Source organism: Hypanus sabinus, chromosome 10, assembly GCF_030144855.1.
Source record: "Hypanus sabinus isolate sHypSab1 chromosome 10, sHypSab1.hap1, whole genome shotgun sequence".
Classification (NCBI taxonomy): Eukaryota; Metazoa; Chordata; class Chondrichthyes; order Myliobatiformes; family Dasyatidae; genus Hypanus; species Hypanus sabinus.
Window position 1 is genome coordinate 124,372,023 of NC_082715.1, and position 22,128 is coordinate 124,394,150.

Here is a 22,128-nt window from a genome sequence, read left to right on the forward strand (position 1 = left end):
TGTGACTAGCTAATTTTCTACGTGGGCAGTCAAGGCAATGGAGGCAAGCACTCCTGGGAATATGCACTGATTCCACTAAGCAAGTCATACAAAAGCAGGTGGTGCCACCTCATTACTTCATCTGTTGTTAAACTAAAGAAAGCATATAAGGCAGCAAGTTTTGGGTAGGTAAAGTGTTAATTTCGATCAAGACCACGTCAATACTGCTGCTTTACAAATCTCTCAGTTGTCAACTTGTACATAAATGAAATAAAGAGTGGCTTTAAAGTCACTCAAATTGGAACTGGGTAAAATTATTCTGACAAAGCTAATGAGTAGATTCCTCAGCAGCATTGGGCCTGAATATCTATTAATATCAAGCCATCTGATAAGTCAACGAAAAGACAAAAATAGTTTGAATGGGAGCAATGATGCAGGTGGTATTGTCATACACTAAAACCTACATCAAAATTTGATGCAAAGTCTACCATATTGTAAAGTGGCAGGGGCACCCACATCTGTAAATGTAAAATTTATATACTAATGACAATGTATATTTAAATGTACATTGTGCTTTGCAAACAAGATAGAATGATTCTAATTCTACTGAAGAATTAGGGAAAACTTGAAGGCAAAATTAAAAGGTTCTTGATTTGCAAAGGTGTCAATGGTTATGGGAATAGGCAGGAGAATGGGATTGAGAAGGAAAATAAATCAACCATGATCTAATGGTAGAGCAGACTTGATGAGCTGATTGGCCTAATTGATTTTACTCCTACTTGCATCTTATCATTTGTAAATGCATAAATTGTTAGAAAGTATCCATCCTACAGTTTTTGTTGCAGTCTACATCCACTAGATCAGTTTGGTCATTCACATCTAAATACATGACTAATGTTCCAGACTTTGATTACATGATCTAATATTATTAGTTTGGAGGAATTAATGTTAAACTTTATTGCAGATTTCATTAAAATTACATAAGGAGCTAAGTGCAAAAACTCTCATATCGTTTTCTTACAATGGTTGGTCATGGCAATTTCTCTATGCCAAGGACATCTCAAGAGTTGATAATACCGTATTTTTAGCAAACAGGCTGAAAGTCAGTTCACTATTGGTTTTTGGAAATTGGTTTTATGAATCCATGCAAGGCCACTTTCAAATAATTAGAATTCTGCACTACTGGATGATTTTATACAAAGGTCAACAAGTTATGCCGGGGTTTTCAATGTGGAGAATATGGCAAAGTTTGGGTTGAAGGGCACAGCTAAAGAAACTTGCTGTCGTCATCTTCATAAAAAGAGATTGGGAAGCACTCAAAAATGAAAATCCTTAAGCAGGGAAGTAAAACTAGTTGGTCTGAGTAACAAGGGGACAATCAGACTTATCATCTCTTAAAAAAAACTAGCTTGCTATACAACAGAATTATGGAAAAACGGCCATAATCTACTACAGTAGTATAACTTTCTAATCTCTATTCCATTACTGACAATGTTCAACTTGAGACATATAGGCCAATAACACAATTTTATTGCAATTATAAACTGATTTTTTTTCATGTAATACCTGCACTAGAACTCATTTAAATGACAATGTGAAAATACTTTAAATATACATTAAGTTAAATTCTACAGTAAGGACCATTAAAAAGGAATTTTTGCAGATATTCTAGCTGAAAATCTATCAGCGTGGACTTGATTGAACAAATGGCTTAAGTCCATTCTATGTTATAATCCAACTCAATAAAAAACCTCTTATTGCAGGCCTAACAATTTGGCTACAAACTTGTAAGTAGGATGAGAAAAATGTTTTCCTAAATTAACATTACTCCATCTAACTTTGCAGAGTGAGCCAGAATGATACCAACTACAAATATCAGAAATGTCCTCCCTACTACTCACTTTTAAAAGAAACACTGGTGAAGGATTATAAAAACATGTTACATTTTATACAATTAAAAAGAACAAACAGAAAACAAAGGGAATGTCCTTGAGGCATGAACAAATTACATTGAACTCCTATTTAGCAAGTAGCTGGTTAAGCCTCCTCAAAGGGCATTAAGATTCAAATATGAGACTGGAGGCACATCAAGCCAGATTCTTTCTCAATTAGGATGCAACATTTGCATTTTTAAATAATGGCAGGGCAGTTTATTCTTCAAGGCTGAACAATAGCTAGATATATCTAATTCAATTCAGCAGATTCAGCACAGACTGAGGGACTAAGGGGCTGTTCCTGTGCAGTGTGCTTTTATGTTCTAACAAATCCTAGGAAAGGAAACTAACATCTAGTTAGGGTTTAAATCCCACCATGTTAACGCATGAGCAGATAATCAAATTTAAGGTACATTTCACTATCCTCCCCTACCATTCACATCAGTACTCATGCAAGCTCACCATTTAAGTATTTTGCTTAAAATATTTGCTTAAAGTATTTGCTTTCTATAAAATATGAATTTACTGCATTGACTACTGAGTCTATGCAGATCATGAATGACACTATCCTGCTGCAGCTTTGAAAATGGAAACTACTGAGATCAATTATCCTTTTACATTACCAATGTCATAGTCAAACAATGCAAGATTCTCAAATGAACTTATTTTCTGCAATGACTACAATGAAGCTACTCAACTGCACCACTGGGAAAACTGCTCACATTTGAAACTTAAGTTTAAAGTGAAAAATACTCACTGAATCTCATGTATCGTTTACAAGAGAGGGAGGTGAGAAGGGAAAGGCTCGAGAATCAAAGTTACTTAATGACTTATGCTACTGGGTTCCAGGAGCCCACACCGTGTAGTACAAACAAAAGTAATGTACTGAACACAAAATACCTAAATCAAACTGCCAGATGTCTACAGCACGGGGAACGTGAAAGCAACACAGCTATCTGCATATATACTTAAAAAACGACGCGAGTTATTTAAACCGATTATTTTAAAATAGTTTTCTTGTTGCTACAGGGTTGCTTGCTGAAGGCTTTTCCCCTTTGTAATAAACCTAACAAAAAGGAACAATACCAATGCTACTTTCGGGGGCATCCTATAAATAGCCCTGCGATAAATTTAATGCGACTAGTCTGGGAGTAAACAATTCAAGGTTAACATTCGGATCGCTTTAGTTCTCCCCAAATTAAACAGTGTTTAGGTAGTGTTTGTTTTCCTTTTGGAAATTTTAAGTTTGGGGAGGGAGGCAGGAACTTCTTTTCTCTGTGCTCATGGGTATTTCAGCGTGGCAACAAGCTGCACGTTTAACATGTCGGTCACGCCATTGATTTACATAAAGGTTCACTGCCAAAATGGAGGCTCTAATCCGATGAGACGACATGAAACCGGATCCACCCCGACTTCGAGAAGAGGCTTCATCGACCCAGAATAGACAAAACAATTCAATCTCGTTACTACATAGTAAATCAAAATGCTCTTTCCCTCCCCCCTCAACGGAAAAACTCACTTATTTGAAAACTTACCACGATGAGGTGTTTTAAAAAATGGACAAATGAATATTGTTTTATCTATTTTTAAAAAAGCCAAGCATGCACAACTGTTTTATATCTATTTTAAAAAGGAGAAAAGCCCTACCCAGCATACATTTTTTTAAAAAACTTTAAAAAAAGAGAAATACGAACTGTATAGTTATTCACCTCCCAGGAGCTAATTTTTCCCCGGAAACAAAGTTAAAATTAAAGTAGGTAGAGAAAGAAAGAGCGAGAGCGAGAGAATGGCAATGTTAAAACTTAATTTTTAAGAATTGTTGATATACAAGAATGTTACTCGACCTTTCGTTCCCTGCAAGCTCAGATTCTGTCATATTTAGAACATCATTTTTGTCAACTGGGTTTGGGGGGTTGGAGAATAGGCTTTCAAAAGCCATTTTCCCCACACAAACAGTACAAGACTGGAGAAAGTCTCAACAGAGACGTTGCTGGTGTGACTGTTGATAAAAAAAATAAATAAAAATCTCACGATAAATTTGATGAGAGTACAGTATTTTTTCTTTTTCCAAAAAAAAACACAAGAGCGTTCAACCTTACGCGAGTTCTTATTTGGTTAAACTGTTTGCGTATTGGTTCTAAAGAGTTTGATACCCCTCTTTTTCCGTCGGTTTTGTTCTTGGTGATATTGGTTGGCGAGAGCAACAAAAAAAAGAAAAGGAAAATTTTCACACGCTGTGGTTACTCCTCACAAACATGGCGCTCGATGCTTTCTAGTGCAGCGACGGAAACAGGGTTCTTTGCCGATTTTACAAGAGAGGAAACAAATGAGCCCCGCGCCCAGTCGCAACCGAACCCACTAGGCGCCCGGCCCCGCCCCCGGCCCGCATCTAGTGGCGGACCGCCTTTGACTGACGCCGCCGCCGCCACTCACAGAAGCGGAGGGTGGCCCAGAGCCGGATTGACGCCATGTCAATCAGCATCTGGTCTCCGCCTACGCCTGACGTAGAGTTCCGGTAGCAGGTTGGGTTGACGGCGAGGTCGGAGGACTCTTCTGGAAAAGAAAATAGGCCCGCAAACCGCTCCGCGCGGACTGATATCTCCGGCAGTGATGGCGGTGCGGGGGCGGGACCAGCGACTCTCCGGCTTGCACTCAGTGGCCACTTTATTAGGTACACCTCTCTGCCTTGCTCGTTAATGCAAATATCTAATCAGCCAATCATGTGGCAGCGACTCAATGCTTAAAAGCATGCAGACATGGTCAAGATGTTCAGTCCAAACATCAGAATGGGGCGGAATTGTGATCTAAGTGCCTTTGACCGCGGCATCATCGTTGGTGCCAGGCGGGGTGGGTTGAGTATCACAGAAACTGCTGACCGCCTGGGATTTTCGCGCACGACAGTCTCTAGGGTGTACAGGGAGTGGTGCGAGAAGCAAAAAACCTCCAGCGAGCGGCAGTTCTGTGGGCGAAAGCGCCTTGTCAATGAGAAAGGTCAGAGGGTAATGGCCTCCCTGGTTCAAGCTGACAGGAAGGCGACAGTAACTCAAATAACCTCGCGTTACAACAGCGGTGTGCAGAGGAGCATCTCCGAGCGCACAGCTCGCCGAACCCTGAAGTGGATGGGCTACAGCAGCAGGAGACCACACCGGGTTCCAAGGTGTACCTAATAAAGTGGCCACTCAGTGTGTTTATCCGTGCGTTTTAGGTCGTTGTGCATCTCCCTCTTTCTTTCTTCTTTTTTTTTAAAAAAAGCATACCGAGTTGCAGTTTGCTGGTGATTGCGAGCTGTGTTTTTTGTGTACGATGCGAGTCGGGCGACGCTTTGTCATTGTGCGAACAAAATGGCGCCGGCAGGAAGCGGCTCGAAGTAGACGATTTCAATTTCGCAGCCTTGCCGCCGAAGGGTAGTGTAAGATCACTTCACGTAATGTAATTGATCTGTCTAAGCAGTGTTAATTTCGGGATTCGAGAGGCAGGAGCATTCCTCGTGTTCCGTGAATCGATCAAATATTCCTTTCGTTAGTGACAAAAGGAACGCGCCAGATTATTTACTTCCATTAACAAAAAGCACTTCTCTAGCTGAGAGAGGGACAAATGTGTTTGAGGAAGACGCAAGTACATGATTACACAGCTATTGCACAATGAAGATCGACATTTCCCTTTTTCCCCATACACACAACTGTGTAGGTTGAGGAGAGGGTAAATTTACATTCTAATTGAACTCTATTTGCCGCTGTTTGCGTTATCCTGCTGTATATTGAGCAACGCCTTCACTATTTGCTATACTTTTAAACAAAAATAACCCAAAATACAGTCACTGCTCATTTTCGTTAACCCCTCCCCCTTAAGATGTCTGTGATTCTCACTTTCACTGGCCTCACTTCATTTACCTCGTGAAGCCCTCTGGGTAGTTTTAAGAACATTAAACTTGTAAACGGTTTAACATTTTTAATTTTCATTGTACAGCTTTTTTTAATTATCAATCAGACTTCCCTTGCATGGTGAACGTGTTGCTTGAGAACCTCGATGCCCTTTTTGGGTAGATGTTAAATTATACAATCATTCAAAAATCATGTCGTCTTGGCTTTATAGCTATCATTTAATTCTGCTCCAATAAGCAAAAAAAAAAGTAGTTATTTCTGGGACTTTGCTGGCTTAATTTCCCAAGATTTATAGTAAAGATTGTAATAGAAAAATATTTGTTTTTTATGAGCTCTCCTATTCCTGAAAATGGAGATCGAGTTTCTTTTAAAATTGACAAGACATTTGCAAAGTTACTAATGCTAACTACATGCAAAATGTGCTGGGTATTAAATTGTCAGGAAGGATGCCTTGTCCAAACTATGCTCGAAGTGCCAATAAAATTCAGTAGCCAGTACTAAACTGAATCAGAGGTGTGAGTACAGTCAGTGTGGTATTGAGTATTTTTCATTGCCAAATGGCCTGCATTTTGATTAAATATTTATGTGGATATTAAATATTCAGATTATTAATGTTATAGTCCTTGTTACTCCGTCCACTATGCCAACAAAAACAGATTAGAATTTGAAGGTAAAGGGTAAGAATCAGTCTAAGAGGGGTTCCCAACCTGGGGTCCACGGACCCCTTGCTGAATGGTATTGGTCCATGGCATAAAAAAGGTTGGAAACCCCTGCTCTGAGGTAAAAACAGTCAATTAGTAAAGGGGAGCTTAAGAGCTTAAATTGCAATGACAACAGGTCTGGTTAGTTAGGATCGAAACAAGAAATGCTCAACAGATCAGACTGTATCCTGTGGAAAAAGTGTAAGAATGAAAATGTTTTGACTAATTGCTTTTTTTATATATTGGAAAAAAAATAGAATGCAGAATGAAATGCCTGGGGAACTGAGTTATGGCATTCAGACTCAATGTATTTAAAATACAAAAAAAGTAGAACTCACAAGAAAGGGTAGAGGAGTTGGACGAGCTGGTCTGCTCTTAAGCAGCTGCACTACAGAATCAATGAATGAAACACCCCACTTCTGTGTGGTTTGTTTCCTTTCCATGAACTAATTGTTCAGCTGACTAAGTCTTCACAAATCTATCAGTCTGCTATTGACCACTGTCTTCTGGAAGGCCTTGACCTGAAATGTCAGCTGTTAATTTCCTTCACAGATGCTGCCTGAACTACTTGAGACCTTCCAGCACCTGCAGTCTCTTGAGTCTCACCTGTGGTGGTAGTTGTCTTTCTAATTCTTTGTTGCACAAAAGTTTAATATCTCCAACCTTGCTTTATTATTGTCACATGTACTGAAATACTATGGAAAAACTTGGTTTTGCAAGTTGGGCATACAGATAATTTCAATAATAGTATAAAGATACAAAAAGCTTTTCAGATGTATAAAAAGTAGAAGCAAGTGTGGATAATGGACCTGATTGACTGGACCCCAGGGTTCTGAAAGGTAGCTGAAGAGATTGAGGCATTAGTAGTGATCTTTCAAGAATCTAGAATGGCTCCAGAGGCTCATTGCAAGTTACATTCCACTCTTAAGAAGTGAAGAAGGCAAAAAAAAAGACAGGAAATTATAGGCCAATTAGCCTGATTTCAGTTGGTGGGAAGATGTTGGAGTCCATCATTAAGGCCGAGGTTTCAGGGTATTTGGAGGTATGTGATATAGTGGGCCAAAGTTAGCATGGTTTTCTTCAGGGGAAATCTCTCCTCACAAATCTGTTGGAATTCTTTGAAGAAATAACAGACAGGATATATACGAAGAGTCACTGGATATTGTTTACTTGGATTTTCAGAAAGCCTTTGATAAGGTGCCGCACATTAAGCTGCCAAACAAGATGAGAGCCCATGGTATTACAGAAAAGATATTGGCTGACTGGCTGGAAGCAAAGAGTAGGAAAGAAAGGGTCTTTTGCTGATTGGCTGCTGGTGAATAGTAGTGTTCTGCAGGGAATGAAGTTAGGGCCATTTCTTTTCATGTTATGTATCAACAATTTGGATGATAGAATTGATAGCTTTAGAGCCAAATTTGTGGGCGATACAAAGATAAGTGGACAGGCAGTTACTGTTGTAGTAGCAGGGAGGTTGCAGCTGGATTTAGGAAGTTTAGGAGAACGGGCAAAGAAGCAGCAGATAGAATACAGTGTAGGGAAGTGTATGGTCATGCACTTTGGTAGAAAAAATAAAGATTTAGACTGCTTTCTAAATGGGCCAAAAATTCAGAAATCAGAGGTACAAAGGGACTTGGGAGTCCTCATGCAGGATTTCTTAAAGGCCAACTTGCAGTTTGAGTCAGTGGTAAGGAAAGCATGCAATGTTGGCATTCATTTCAAGAGAGTTGGAATATAAAGCCTCAATAGCACATCTTTGCTTTATACGACTTTTGTCAGACCACGCTTGGTGTATTGTGAGAAGTTTTGGGCCCTTATCTAAGAAAGGATTTACTGGCATTGGAGAGTGGTCAGAGGAGGTTCATGAGTGATCCCAGGCATGAAGGAGTTAACATGACAAGGGTTTGATGGCTCTTGACCTGTACTTGAGCTTAGAAGAATGGGTGTGGTGGACGGGGTGGGGGAATCTCATTGAAACCTTTTGTGGATGGAATGGATGTGGAGAGGATAGAGGGGGAGTCTGAGGGCACAGCCTCAGAATAGGAAAACATCCCTTTGGCGGAACTTATTTAGCCAGAGGGTGATGAATCTGTGGAATTCGTTGCTGCAGGTGGCTGCGGAAACAGTGTCATTTGGGTATATTTAATGTGGAAGTTCTTGATTAGTAAGAGCAGCGATGGTTACTGGGAGAAGGCAAGAGTAGCAGAGAAGACTTGATGGCCTAATTCTACTCCATTTTGGTATGAACTAAAAACATAAGTCCTTTGAAGTAGAAATGCAGTAACAGAATACAGAACATAGTGTTAGTACTGTGCAGATACACAATGAAGTCCAAGGGCCATGATGTTGTTGTGAAATCAAGAGTTCATCTTCAAAGTACAAGAAGTTTATTCAAGGGTATTATGGCTGCAAATAGTTCTAGTTTTTAACCAGTTATTACCCACTTTTTAACCAAAAATTACTTTTGAGTCTTGGCAAGGCTAATAATTCTATTGTTTTAAGCTGGAATCGCTGATTTAAAAAATGCATGAACTTTTCTGCGATCTGTGTTCGATATGCTTTCTTTAAGTCTCTTGGCTTCCTAATCTTGATTGCCTTGTGAATTCTTAGCTACAGAGCCTGTTAATCTGTGTTTTTTGGCAACCTTGCTAATTCTAACTAGGAATTCAAGACATCATAGAAGAAGTCAACTGTTCCATTCAGTAAATTATTAATAGAAAGGCAACACATTTATTTTTCTATGTTGATGATTTTCTCTTGCTGCCAAAGATTTACCCTTGGTTGTATACTTAATACGTCAGCTCATATAGTAGAGGCCTGATAACAGACATTCACTTACTTAAACATTAGATACTCCCTCAACCTCGATTTCACTTTAAGATTTTATTTTAATATTAAAGGTTAGATTCTGTGTGAAAGGATGATAATTACCAGCAAACAAATGTGAAAGTTATGAAAAGCTGCAAAGATTAGTTTTATGACCAAATTTGTGCATTGTGATAGTCGTAATGGTGTAGATGATCAGATTCTGTTACTCAGAACTTAATTTATTGGTGCTTCTATATCCTGATTGGTACTGTTTTTAATAGAACAATGTAATGGTTTTTGTCAGGTACTTCCTGAGGAGGTGGAGCTGCTTCTGCTTGAACTGTACCCAACAATACCCTTGAAATTTTATTTCCTTTTCTTGTTAATTGTTAATGACTGGGCAAAGTTAATAAAGCAATTAATAACTATGATAATGCTTTGGTTTAAAAAAAGGCTTTTGTAAATTAGAGGAATGATGGGATATGAGGATAAGATAGGAAATTGGCATTGTGCCTTGATTTTGTTGATTTGTAGTGCAGGTTTGAGCAGAATCTGCTCCCCTCTCCATTCTTCTTGTGTGTGTATGAGTGTGTTTCTTGTTTCGCTGTTGTCCTGTCGCGGCTTGTGTTGTTCTGTTGAACATGTGGGCATGCTATGTTAATGCTGGAGTGTGTGGAAACACTTGTGAGTTCCCCCAACTCATCCTTGGATGTGTTAGTTGATAATGTAAACAATGCATTTCACTATATGTTTCAATTTATATCTGATGCACATATCTAAAACCAGTAGTCAGGTGTTGGTACTTAAGATGGCTGACACGCTTTCAGGGCAGGGAAGAAAAGGGGAAGAGAGCTAAGACGGTAAATGGGAGTAGATTTATCTCATAAGTTAGTAATTGCAGAATTACATGCCATGTCATACTTTGCCCTTGTTAGGGATCTGAGCTTTGAGTGGTGCTGGAGGGAGAAATTAAAATTGTTTTACTGAAGGTGTGGTGGAACAAGTCACTGAGCTGAGGACGTGTGCTTATCTTGGTTGACCAAGCAAATGCGGGATGTTGCATTCTGCTCAGTATTACTAGAGAAGAATTTGCATAGTAAATGGTAGGGCCCTGGAGTTGGAGAGGAACAGGGAGATGTAGGAACACAGGTACTTAATTCCCTGAAAGTGGCGATGCAGACAGGGTGGTGAAGAAAACATTTAGCATGCCTGCCTTCGTGAGTCAATAATTGATTGCTATAGTTGGAATGTCATATTACAACTGTACAAACCATTGATGAGACCACACCTGGGATATTTTGGCCCCCAGCTATAGGCAGGTAACTGTTGAAGTGAACAAACATATTGCGTAAAGCAGTGATAGTGAAGGAGTAATAGCGAAAGTAAGATTAAGGAATCTGGTTGTGATCAATAAGTTTTTTATTTTGTCAGTTAGACTGAAACAAGTCTGGTTTGGTCTTATTTTGCTGTGTCAGAAAAAGGGAATATAGAGCTAAAACCAAAGTAGACTGGAAAAGCATTTGCTGTTGTACTCTTGGGTCTGTTTTGAAAGTCTTCTGGATAACCAGATGTGTATACAGAAGACAAAAAGTGCTATGAAAACATGATGAAACTAAACAAAATGTGGAAAATCAGATGGTAATTTAAAATAAAATTGAGGGGTAATTAAAAATGCAGAACTAATCTAATTACAAACAAAAAAATCTGCAGATGCTGGAAATCCAAGCAACATACCCAAAATACTGTAAAAATGCAGCAAGCCAGTAGCATCTATGGGGAGAAAAAGTTCCGCAGATACCCTGCCGAAGGGTCTCAGCCAAAAGCGTCAACTGTACCTTTTCCATAGACGCTGCCTGTCCTGCTGAGTTCTTCCAGCATTTTGTGTGTGTTGCTTGTCAAGAATCTGATTGTTGTTCATGTTAAGTCAGACTCTGGTGCAGGCCGTCAAAGGAATAACATTGTACTCTCTAATAATATTACTGAGCACAGATTAAGGGCAAATTTGCATTTATGTAGTAACTCTAAACCAGGAGTTCCCAACCTTTTTTATGCCATAGAACACTATCATTAACCAAGAGGTCCCTTTACCTCCTGCTCTAAGCCCTAAGGCATCGTAAAGAGTTTTAAAGCCATGAAAAGATTTTACAGTGTAGTTACTGTATAAGGAATTTAAATGCCTTAGCATTCCCTATTAAGTCACTATACTCATAACTTGCCGATGCCATATTTCAAAGGCTACATTTGTGATTTTCCTTCTAATGGGAATGTGGAATTTTTCCCGTTCTCTTTTGAGGAGTTCATTGTGCTTTTTTGGTAAAACATTGGTATTTGTGTTCTCCTTGTTGCATGTCTCTTTTTTTAAAAAGCACCCAGAGGTATTCAAAAGCTATTCAGCCTCTTTGTGAGTGCTATGAATGGCTGCTGACTTTTCTATTAATGGTACTCATTAAGGAGTGGTTTAAACTTTTGTGATTGTTGCAGCTGTCTGCCAGCCTTTATGCAGTGATCCCTGGTCTTTGTGTGGTGTCATTTGGACTTCCAAGTAATACTCTGACATCCAGTGTGATTCAAGGCTTTTGCATTTTTCCCACAGTGATGGAAATGAATGCTTCAGCTGTAAAAACTAAGTATTTGCATAGTTAATGATAAATTATGATAAAATATGCACACTGAAAGCTAAGCTGGTTATGAAGTTCCAGATTGTGAAGATTGAGTTAACCTATGCTTTACGGCCTTCCTAATAATTTAGTTGCCATTAGAGTATTTGCATAAGCATAGATTATAATTTCCTAAATTTCACTTTAACTTCAGTAGTACAGAATTTATTTAGTGAATATCCCATAGCATTGTTTATAGTTTGAGTAAAGAAGTATTGAGCTTTTGAGAATGTTTTTCTGGTCCCAAATCCTTTTTTTGTGCTCTGGACTCCTTCAGGTAGATCATTTTCCTCTGTTAAATTGGCTGATAATTCTTGCCCATAGCTTGCCCTGTACTGTATATTATAAGGTAACTAAATTATGGACAAGATGTGGAACAGTGGAATAGTAGGTGTGGGCAGCAGTAGAATAGTGATTAATTTCCTGCTGGACTAACAGTCACAAGTCTGGGCTATTGATCAAGAGACAGTTGTGCATTCCACAGTAGCAGAAAGGGAATTTAATAGGAAAAACTTGTAATTAAATTAACATGTACAAGCTCCTTGATAATCTGAGTCCTTATGATTGGTGAAAATCTTATTTGCTGTCTTCATCTGATCTGGCCAGAATGTGATTCCAAATAAATCTTAACAGCTGCTTCAATTCAGTGGTAATTGGAGATGGTCAATAAATGCCAACCTTGCCAAATACAAATGAACAAACACATGGGAGGGGAGCTGATCCAATACAGAGCTTCCTTCCATGATGCTGTAGGTATTCTGGTTCCCTTAACTGCAAGAATTCCTGCTGTCAAAGGGAGCTTAAAGGAAGTGCAAGAATAATAAAACAGCAGAAAAAGATGGTTGGTTTATTTTGTAATAATAGACAAGCTGCATAGCCCAAATGGTGTGGAGAGGAATCTTATTGGTCAGTTTATGCTAGATTGGAAAATAATGTAGGATGTGAAAAGACTGATGAACATGGAAAGTTTGCTTATGACATTATTTGAAGATTTAAGAGGATTAGTTTCAATGAACCATCTTACTGTGGAAATGATTGTGTGTCTTCATGGGCAGCCATTGTATTTCCATTTGGAGTCTTCTATAGGCTACAATAAGCAAGAAGTTTTAAAGACTGAGTAAAAGGGTTATAAAGAAAATTGTAGATAGGGAGCCAGTTACTGGAAATAATACAAGGTGAGGACAGATGGCAGTGCTTTCAGAAAAGTGTTGTCAATAGGAGACTGACTCGATTGGAGGATGAAGGCAATGAAGCAACAATACTGGTTATGGTTCAGAAGCAGAATTGCAAAGTAAACAAAATACATCAAACTAAAATAACTTCAGAAAGACTATTGGGAAGAAAATGCATTTGTTACTGTTAGTTGATTTCAAAAAATTCAATAAAAGTAAAAAAAATAAAATCTGATGGGATAACGTAGTTGTATCTTATCATGCAGAGGTTTTCATAGTGTCTGAAACAGATACTATTGTTTTGTCTCTCTACAAAGGGAAAATAGTGGATCAGTTTTTTTTAAAAACAAATTTTATCCGTAAAACTATAGTTTTCTTCCCAGATGATCAGAAGACAAAAGTATAGTAGAGTGGGTTTTGGGATATTAGAAGTTGATAGCCCAAGTAGATGTGTGCAGAAAGATCCCACAATGCTAACCTAATTTTTTTTGTCAGATTGGTTGAGGGGTAAAGCACCAACAAAACGGTTACTCCTGACAAAGGGTCTCGGCCCGAACATCGACATCGCTTCTCCCTATAGATGCTGCCTAGCCTGCTGTGTTCTACCAGCATTTTGTGTGTGTTGTTGTTTGAATTTCCAGCATCTGCAGGTTTGCTCTAACAAAACTAGAATCTCCTTGGTTATCTTCAAAATAAATTTAGCAAGAGCATGAATGGACCCTCAACTCTAATTCTGAATTTTAGTTGAAAGCAATTCCCTCTTACAGTTTAGAACAGCCTCAGTACAATTCTAAAGTAACAATTTAGATGTTAAGTTCAAGTCTCTTGCATATTAATTGAATCTACCTGCCTTCTGACTAAAGTTGAGGATGACACTATAGAGATATAATAGAAAATAACAATTAATAAATCAGTTAACAAAATTTTTACTTTGCCTCTTAATGAAGGACAGACGAACAGAAAGAAAAAGAAAAAATGGCTAGTTCTGCAGACAAGCCACTAGAGGGCAATGTAAGTATGGATCCCATTGACCAATTCACTGCATGATCCATATTTTTGTTTTTTATTGTTCAGAGATACAGCATGGTAAGAGGCCTTTCTGGCCTAATTACTCCTATGTGTCCAATTAACTTACTATCCCATATGTCTTTAGAATGTGGGATAAACCCGGAGCACCTGAAGGAAACCCATGCGGTCACGGGGAGAATGTGCAAACTCCTTACAGACAGCGGCGGAATTGATCCCGGGTTGCTAGCGCTGTAATATTGCACTAACTGCTTGTCTTCATCTGATCTAGAAAGAATGTGATTCCAAATGCATCGTGTCAACACCCCTCCCCCCTTGCCCCCCCCCCCCCCCCATGACTGATCTGTACTTTCTCCATGAAGGCCACTAATTGTGTATGCCTGATCATTCCACATCATTTTTGGCTTTTAAAACGTGCCAGTATTTTGAATTGAAATATGTAAAAGTACAGTAAAGAAGGAGCGTACTATTCTAAAACCATTTTAAGAGGATTTGAATGAAGAAATGTTGAAGTGTACTTTTGATATATTCTCGTAAGTATCTGTAGCTGCCAAATATTATGTCCCTGTGATCCAAAGTGGTTTTATAATTAGTAGTACCAAATTAATATGCTGTCTAAAATTAGTGATAAGAACAGCCTTTCTCGATTTCTGCTGGTTTTGTTTTCCTTTTGAAAGGCTTTGAAAAATAGATGGAGTTGTCTCAGTCAAAAAGTAGTCAACTGAAAATAAGACATTGAGCAGAAACAATTTTAAGTACTCTGAACATCTAACAACATCTTTTCATTGGTAGCTACAGGGCTTTAAGATCTGTTATGTGCAAGGTGATCTGTTCTCATGCCCAGAAAAGGATGCACTGGCACATTGCATCAGCGAAGATTGTGACATGGAGGCAGGAATAGCAGTCTGGTTCAAGTGGAAATATGGAGGTGTCGAGGAGTTGCAGAATCAGAGTAAGAAAACTGGTATTATTTGAAATGACCTTTCATCGTAGGAATAGACAGGCTTTCCCTTTTTTCTCAGATCTATTTAATTAATTCATATTTCTAAAGTCAGTTAAATAGTGATATTTCAGGTGCTCCATGTTAATTCTCAATCTAATCTCATGTTTTATTTTCTTGTTTCTTCAAAATCTTTACTTTTTTGAAACACTTTTTAAACTGTTAAATGTTGGTATTGTTTTTATTTATCTCTATCACTAATTGGTAACATTAACTGCATAAAATCTTTTTTCATTTGGTTCTCCTAAAGTTTCTGCTTTAAGTCTACTATACAAGTCCCCAACTATCTTAACCACATGATAAATGATAGTACAATTTTGCCTCGAATTTTAAAAATAATTATTTTGAATTTCTCTGAAATTACAATAGGGATTGCCTGGATGGTTTTGAATTCTTCATTCAGAAATTGTAAAGCAAACAAAAAAGTGAAATGCAAGATACTGGAAATTGAATTAAAAATCAAAAAACATAACTGAAAATAGTTCAATGAACATTGGAAAGACAAGACATTCATTGGGATTTCATTTCAGCATTGTGAGTTCTGATAACCTGTAGCAGAAAGTAGTTATTTGGAGAAGTAATTTCTGAGTTATTTGAATAATTTGCTTCCTATGTAAAACGTGTTGCATTATGAAATCAAATTTTACAATTGAGGAACTAAAAGGAAGTGGGCTTATTATTGGTTTAGTGGGCAGTACAAGATTTATTAATTTTAACAAGGCTGAAGTAGATTCTGAATGTCAAAAAAATAGAGTTTGAGCCCTTTGCTGCGCTGTTTTGGTTATTTTGGAAAAATCATAGTTTAACATCTCTTTTGGTAAGTGGAATAGATGCCCACTGGAGAAGGTGAGAGAGTGAGTTGGAGTTTCAACCTAATACCAATTAATACAGTCCTGATTGCTCAGCTATAGGAAGAATGTCATTAAGCTGGAAAGATTGGAAAAGGATTCACAAGGATTTTGAGGACAGGAGATAGAGGGTTTATGGAACTAGAGGAAGTGGTAGAAGTAGGTACAAGCACAGGTTTAAAAGACATTTGGACACGTACAAGGAGAGGAAAGGTTTCATCGAATATAGACCAGGCTCAGGGATATGGAGTTGGCTGTGGTTGGTCAGCATGGACAGGTTTAGCCTAGGGTCCTGGTTCTGTGCTGAAAAACTCTATAGCTTTATGACTTATTTGACTTGCAAAATAATTTACAAAAACATTTGGTATCTCCACCATATACCAAGCCGAATGTATTATAAATCTAAAGTAAAAGAGAAGGTGTAGCCATTCAAAGATGTATATCAGATTTCATTCATGAGGTTTATAGAAGGAAACTTTTGCTAAATCTTAGCTTGACTGACTCATTCAGACCCATTATAATAAGTGTTGCATGTTATTGTTGGATATGTGTATTCCCAAATGTGAATTTCATATGTGACTCTTAATTGCTTAATTCATTTAAGATAGGTTAAAAGCTTCAAATATTTTGCTAATAATTCACTTAAGGTTGTACACTATAAAATAGGACTCCAGTATAATGCATGGAGATAAATAACTTCATTTCAATTAAAAGTACATCTTTATCTTATTAGTGATGGAAAATGTTAAATCTGCTTTCACGTACAACCTGACCTTCTGAGTACTTCCAACATTCTCTTTCAATACTAATTTCCAGTTTACTTTTGTACTACTTCATCTGCACAATAAATGTGCCTTCATTACTCCTTGCAGCTATACTATCTCAATTTGTGCTGAACAGTGTTGAACAATCATAATACAGAAAGTGGAAAATTTTATAACAAAATTGAAAATGGATGCCACTATTAAAACCTATGGGAGTCAAACTCGTACCTGTTCACGTAATATGATTTCGCTCATATTGGTTCATTGAATTCACGTTAGCTAAAAAATGATTTTTAACTGGTATCTTTCTTTACAGAGAAAAAAATTGGGGATGTTGCAGTGCTAAAGAAAGATCAGAGGTGCATCTATTATTTGGTAATTGATCTAATTTTTTTAATTAATCAGTTGTGAACAGAGATCTTAATTTATTTAGGCATCTTGGTAAGATGCAGAATAGTTTGGAAATGTAGATATTTTCATTGTGTTCCTTTTGATACTCTTTTCTCTGAGTTGTAATAACCTGGAGATGCCAAAGATTCTTCAATATATTAATCAGATGAAACTGTAATCCTTAAAAAAATTATTCACTGCTAAGATAGCTAAGATTCATTCCAGACTTAAACAAATCCTCAAAGGCCCAACTCTTATTTACAAATATGATATTCAGGTGTTAATTTAAACAAATAGGAACAGAAATGGGTAATGCCTCTCCTGCTATTCAATATGACCACAGCTAATCCTTTTACAACAATGTTAGTTTCCTGTCTCAGTTTCATATCTTTTCATTTCATTAATATCTAAAATTTATCTCTTGGATATCCTAAACTGAGGCTCTATAGGCCTTGGGTAAAGAATTCCAAAAAAATCACTATTCTTAATGGCTAGCTCCCTTTTTAAAGCTGTGACCACTAGGTGTAGATAGCTAACCAAGGTGCATAATCCTGCATCTGTCAAGCCTGTAACAGTTTTGAATGTTTTAATGAGAATTGTCTTGATGCCTGTTAACTTAATTTTGCTAGTGGCTTTTGGTATTTAATATTCTAATACATAACATAGGTGGTTCAATTTATTTGCATACAATTCCTAGAAAATATTTTCTTCTATACTTCCTGATCATAATTACCTATGTAGATAGTTAATGGACATTTGACTGATATTGAGTGATTGAATATTTTTATAGATCACCAAAAAGCTGGCATCAGATAAGCCTACTTATGATGCTGTACAGAAAAGCCTCAAGGCCATGAGGGACCACTGCTTGGCTAATGGAATTTTGAAGATCTCAATGCCTAAGTAAAATGATGGTCACATTTATTGCTAGTTTGAGCATTGTGTGTGTGTGTGTGTGTTTGTCCATCTTTTCTGGCCTATTCTCAACCCTAACAGATTTGGGAGAGTAGGATACATTGGAGGCCAGTTGTATGAACACAAGCACCCATCAGGTTATGCAGGTAGTGGAGGACAGAGCTCCAAAGTTATTTTGACAAGGGGAAAGGCGTATTAAGATTCAAGATTGTTTAATGTCATTTTCAGTACACAAATGTAAAGGAGAACAATAATTGTTACTCCGGATCCAAAGCAGCACAAAAAAGCAAGATAAAGAACAGTGATTTAAAAAAAAAAGCACGATAAATATAAATATAAAAGATAGCTTGTATGTAGATTGATTTTATGTCCTAGGTGCAGGAGTGTTGGTGCATAATGTGACTGACAGGAAATTATAAGGTAGTGGTGTTGGAGGTGTTGATCAGCCTTGCTGTTTGGGGAAAGTAACTGAATTAGAGGCATTAGTACTATGTATCACTGTTAGACCTAGAGATGGGTATTTCACAGGATGATGTGACTATGCACAAAAATAGCGAAGAAAGATCACACTCTCTACAAGCTAAGTGACTACATAGCGGCTATTTAAAAAAACTCTTCAGAACCAGCAACTCTTATTTTGTTCACAGGAAGGTGATAACGTAGAATGTAATGGAAATGTATAAGATAACAGCACGTTGAGAGCTGATAGGTGCTCTCATACAGGCTGAGCACTGATGATGCAGTGAAACAGTAACTAGTTAAGAGCATTGTAGCTTAAAGAAAGTCAAATGAAATAAAATTTCAAAATGAGAAAGCACCAGGGGTTATTTGGTTCTGTTATTTCTTATTTTCCTTAAAGATGTAGTTCTATTCACAGATATGAATGTAATGAATGCATAATTAAGTGTAATGAAACAACAGCTAAAGCTAATAGAGCTGCTTGTCACGTCAGTCTTTTGTTATGGCAGATATGCCATAACATTTTAGCATTTCATATTAAAATCTTTTTGTTTCACTCCATTAAGACCCAAAGATCCAAGGTTATCTTAGAATCAGGAAAAAGTATGGCATTGAAGTTACTTGGTCAAAAATGAGCCATTGAAGTTATTCTGCTTCCCAGCTCTGTCTGTTGCCGCTTCTCAAGTGATGAGGGTTTCTGCCCGTTTCTCAGCCAGTGAGTTCCATGCTTCCACTTGGGTCAAAATGTTTTTACCTCAACTCCTTACTACCTCATCCATCAGTTAACTTAAATATATGTCCCTATGGTACATAATTTTTAATCGTCTTAGTGGGTAGTACAACAAACATCATGTCCTCACTTGTTTTATACGTTTAGATTCAAGAGTTTTTTTATTCATTCTATTGATTTCCTGCAACAAAATGGGAAGATTTTTCTGGTTGCTATCTTCAGACTTGGCTTCCCTGTCTAAAGTTGAGTCAGGCTACCTGCTGTTCTGACTTTAATTCCTCTATCACTGGCCACAATTGTGGGCAACTTGGCCCTGCACAGTGGAATTCTCTTCCTGCACTTCTCAGCTAGCATCTCATGCATCTTTCAGAAGCTCTGTGGTTATCTATCCTGATATTTCTGAGGCTCAGTAATAGGTGGCATTTGTTATTTTGTTTGCTTACTGCTTTTCATTTCATTACATGTGTAAAATGTGTTTGTTAACTTAGTATCTGGGTCTGTTAAGAACTTTGCCATTTACTCTGCAGGATCGGATGTGGCCTGGACAACTTGGAGTGGGACAAAGTTTCTGCGATCATTGAAGAAGTCTTTAAGAGCACAAGTATTGTAATCACAGTGTACTCTTTGTGAGAATAGCTCTGTTATATGTACAACACTATAATTAGTATTCTTTACTCACTGTCGAGGAAAGGTAAGGATAAAATGTTGTCAGGTATTTTTGTTGGATACCTGTTTGATTCCTGTTATTTGATGGTTTACATTTTTTTGATTCTATTGGCAAGTCTAAATTTCCTAGTGTCCATGCTAGCAAAGCCATCATATTCAAATACAAATTTCAATGCAGTGTCTTCTCATAATTTCAATAATGGATTGTCATTTATGGGGAAAGATGGGCAGTTCATTTTTGTTAAAGTTTCATATCAGAAATGTGAGGCAATTCAATTTTCTTCAGTCTGAGACTTATTAATGTAGCAACTGATTTTGCATGAGTTCTGACTTGCAATGTCAATGACCCTGTTCACATGTTCCCTACTGTATAAATTTGAGAATTAAATCTTTTTGTTGAAACTGCTGTTGCCATGGAATTATTGTGGTGATAGTTTTATTTGTTATTTAGATTCAGTTTTATTTCACTGAAGCAGGCTATTTTACCTAAACATGTCTTGTTGGTTTTATGAGGGATGTTTGATATGTTTGTGGCCTAAGGTAGGAAGAGTCAATTTTAGAAAACCTAGCACATTTATTTTTATTAACTTCAAACTTTCTGCATAATCACTTAGAGTTGAACTGCATGTGCATGTAATGAGAGCTGTATAACTCAACTCCTTCTAACTTAGGCAATGAACTTCCACGAATCACCCATCTGTGGACACTTCCTGGAGGTCCAAGATCCGTATGCTTCACGACTGCTGGACTAAGTGTGTAAATGTAGGAGGGGACTATAAATATAAATGTGCTAGGTTTTCTAAAATTGACTCTCGTAAGCGCTAAGCCGAATTAGAAAGGATGAGTATGGGCTGAATCAAGATGGCAGGCTCCAGGCCTGAGAGCATATTGAAACAGCAGGTCCCAGGTCTGAGGGTGAGGAATGACCCACTGTTTGACTGATTTAAGTGCCAGGGCAGATAGAAAAGATCAGGGTATTGGGTCTGGAGGCAAGAGGCAGCCTGGTGTTAAGCTCACTGCTCCGCCAGGTTTACTTGTCTCTGCACTGATGTAACCAGTCTGAATGCCCGCCACCATACACCTATAGAAATTTGCAAATCTTGTCAAGCTCTGAATGAAGTAGAACAACTTGCATGCCTTCTTCATAATTGCATAAATATGTTGAGTCCAGAATCAATCATCAGAGATGTTGGAAGTAGGAACTTGAATCTGCCCACGCTTTCTGATCAACACACACAAAATGCTGGAGGAACTCAGCAGGCCAGGCAGCATTGACAGAAAAGAGTGCAATTGATGGTTTAGGCTGAGAGGACAAAAAACAACTGAGGAATAGATGTTAAAGGTGGGAGGGAGGGGAGAGAGAACAACCAGGTGAAAGGTGGAACTGGGAGGGGGAGGGATGAAATAAAGAGCTGGGAAGTTGATTGGTTAAAGAGACATGGAAGAAAGAAAAGTGGGGAGGAGCACCAGAGGGAAGTGATGGGCAGGCAAGGAGATGAGGTGGTGGGGGGAAGGGGTTGGGAAATGGTGAAGAAGCGTTGTGGGGGGGGGGGCATACCAGAAGTTTGAGAAATCGATGTTCATGCCATCAGATTGGAGGCTACCCAAACGGAATACAAGGTGTTTGTCCTCCAACCTAAGTGTGGCCTCAACATGACAGTGGAAGAGGCTATGAATAAACATATCAGTATGGGAAGTGGAATTAAAATGGGTGGCCACTGGGAGATCCCACTTTTCCTGGCAGATGGAGCTTAAGTGCTCGGCGAAGCGGTCTCCCAAACTCTGTTGGGTCTGACTGATTATACAGGAGGCCACACCCTTTCCAATGCTGATTCTTTAATTAGGACTAAAGTGTGTTCTGAGTTCTCCTGCCTGTAGTGAAGTCCATAATCAATTCCTTGATTTTGCATATGTAAAAGTGTGAGGTTGCTGTTGCAACACCACTCAACCAGTCAATATACATTGAGTGTTCACTGTATTGGGTATATCTGCTCATTATTGCAAATATCTAATCAGCCAGTCATGTGGCAGCAAATCAATCAAAGCATGCATAGTCAACAGATTCAGTTGTTCAGACCAAACGTCAGAATGGGGAGGAAATGTGACTTTGACCGTGAAATGATTGTTGGTGCCAGACAGGGTGGTTTGAGTATCCCAGAAGCCGCTGATCTGGGATTTTCACAACACGACTCTAGAGTCTA

At 38.1% G+C, this 22,128-nt stretch overlaps 2 protein-coding genes across 18 annotated transcripts in view; one reads left to right on the forward strand and one right to left on the reverse strand.

Moving 5' to 3' along the window:
- LOC132401072 (zinc finger CCCH domain-containing protein 6) overlaps positions 1-4,219 on the reverse strand; it is a 35,615-nt gene extending 31,396 nt beyond the window's left edge. The window contains exons 1-2 of one of the 2 annotated variants that reach the window (XM_059982855.1): positions 4,013-4,219; positions 3,758-3,912 (exon numbers count right to left, since the gene is read on the reverse strand). In XM_059982855.1, the coding sequence (XP_059838838.1) occupies positions 3,758-3,852 (95 nt within the window). In that variant the 5' untranslated portion in view covers positions 3,853-3,912; positions 4,013-4,219. Of the gene's footprint in view, positions 1-3,757; positions 3,913-4,007 lie in introns of both variants that reach the window. The other variant, XM_059982854.1, reaches the window with a different exon arrangement.
- A 232-nt stretch (positions 4,220-4,451) lies between these two features.
- LOC132401073 (ADP-ribose glycohydrolase OARD1-like) lies at positions 4,452-20,329 on the forward strand. Of its 16 annotated transcripts, XM_059982858.1 has the most exons (7): positions 5,372-5,612; positions 7,048-7,109; positions 14,082-14,140; positions 14,948-15,107; positions 17,084-17,142; positions 17,948-18,060; positions 19,789-20,329. In XM_059982858.1, exons 1-7 carry the CDS (start codon positions 5,533-5,535, stop codon positions 19,889-19,891), a joined length of 636 nt encoding a protein of 211 aa, XP_059838841.1. In that variant the 5' UTR covers positions 5,372-5,532; the 3' UTR covers positions 19,892-20,329. The 16 variants fall into 16 exon arrangements, with proteins under 16 accessions (XP_059838854.1, XP_059838845.1, XP_059838850.1 ...); XM_059982871.1 differs by lacking the exons at positions 5,372-5,612; positions 7,048-7,109 and adding an exon at positions 4,452-4,584 and having other exon boundaries at positions 14,077-14,140; positions 14,954-15,107; XM_059982862.1 differs by lacking the exons at positions 5,372-5,612; positions 7,048-7,109 and adding an exon at positions 4,509-4,584.
- The last annotated feature ends 1,799 nt before the right edge of the window (positions 20,330-22,128 follow it).

Coding starts and splice junctions, on each gene's coding strand:
- LOC132401073 (XM_059982856.1), top strand. CDS start 4,670: ATGGTCAAGATGTTCAGTCCAAACATCAGAATGGGGCGGAATTGTGAT. Junction 5,071..14,076: donor AGACCACACCGGGTTCCAAG/GTGTACCTAATA, acceptor CTCTTAATGAAG/GACAGACGAACAGAAAGAAA. Junction 15,108..17,083: donor CGAGGAGTTGCAGAATCAGA/GTAAGAAAACTG, acceptor CTTTCTTTACAG/AGAAAAAAATTGGGGATGTT.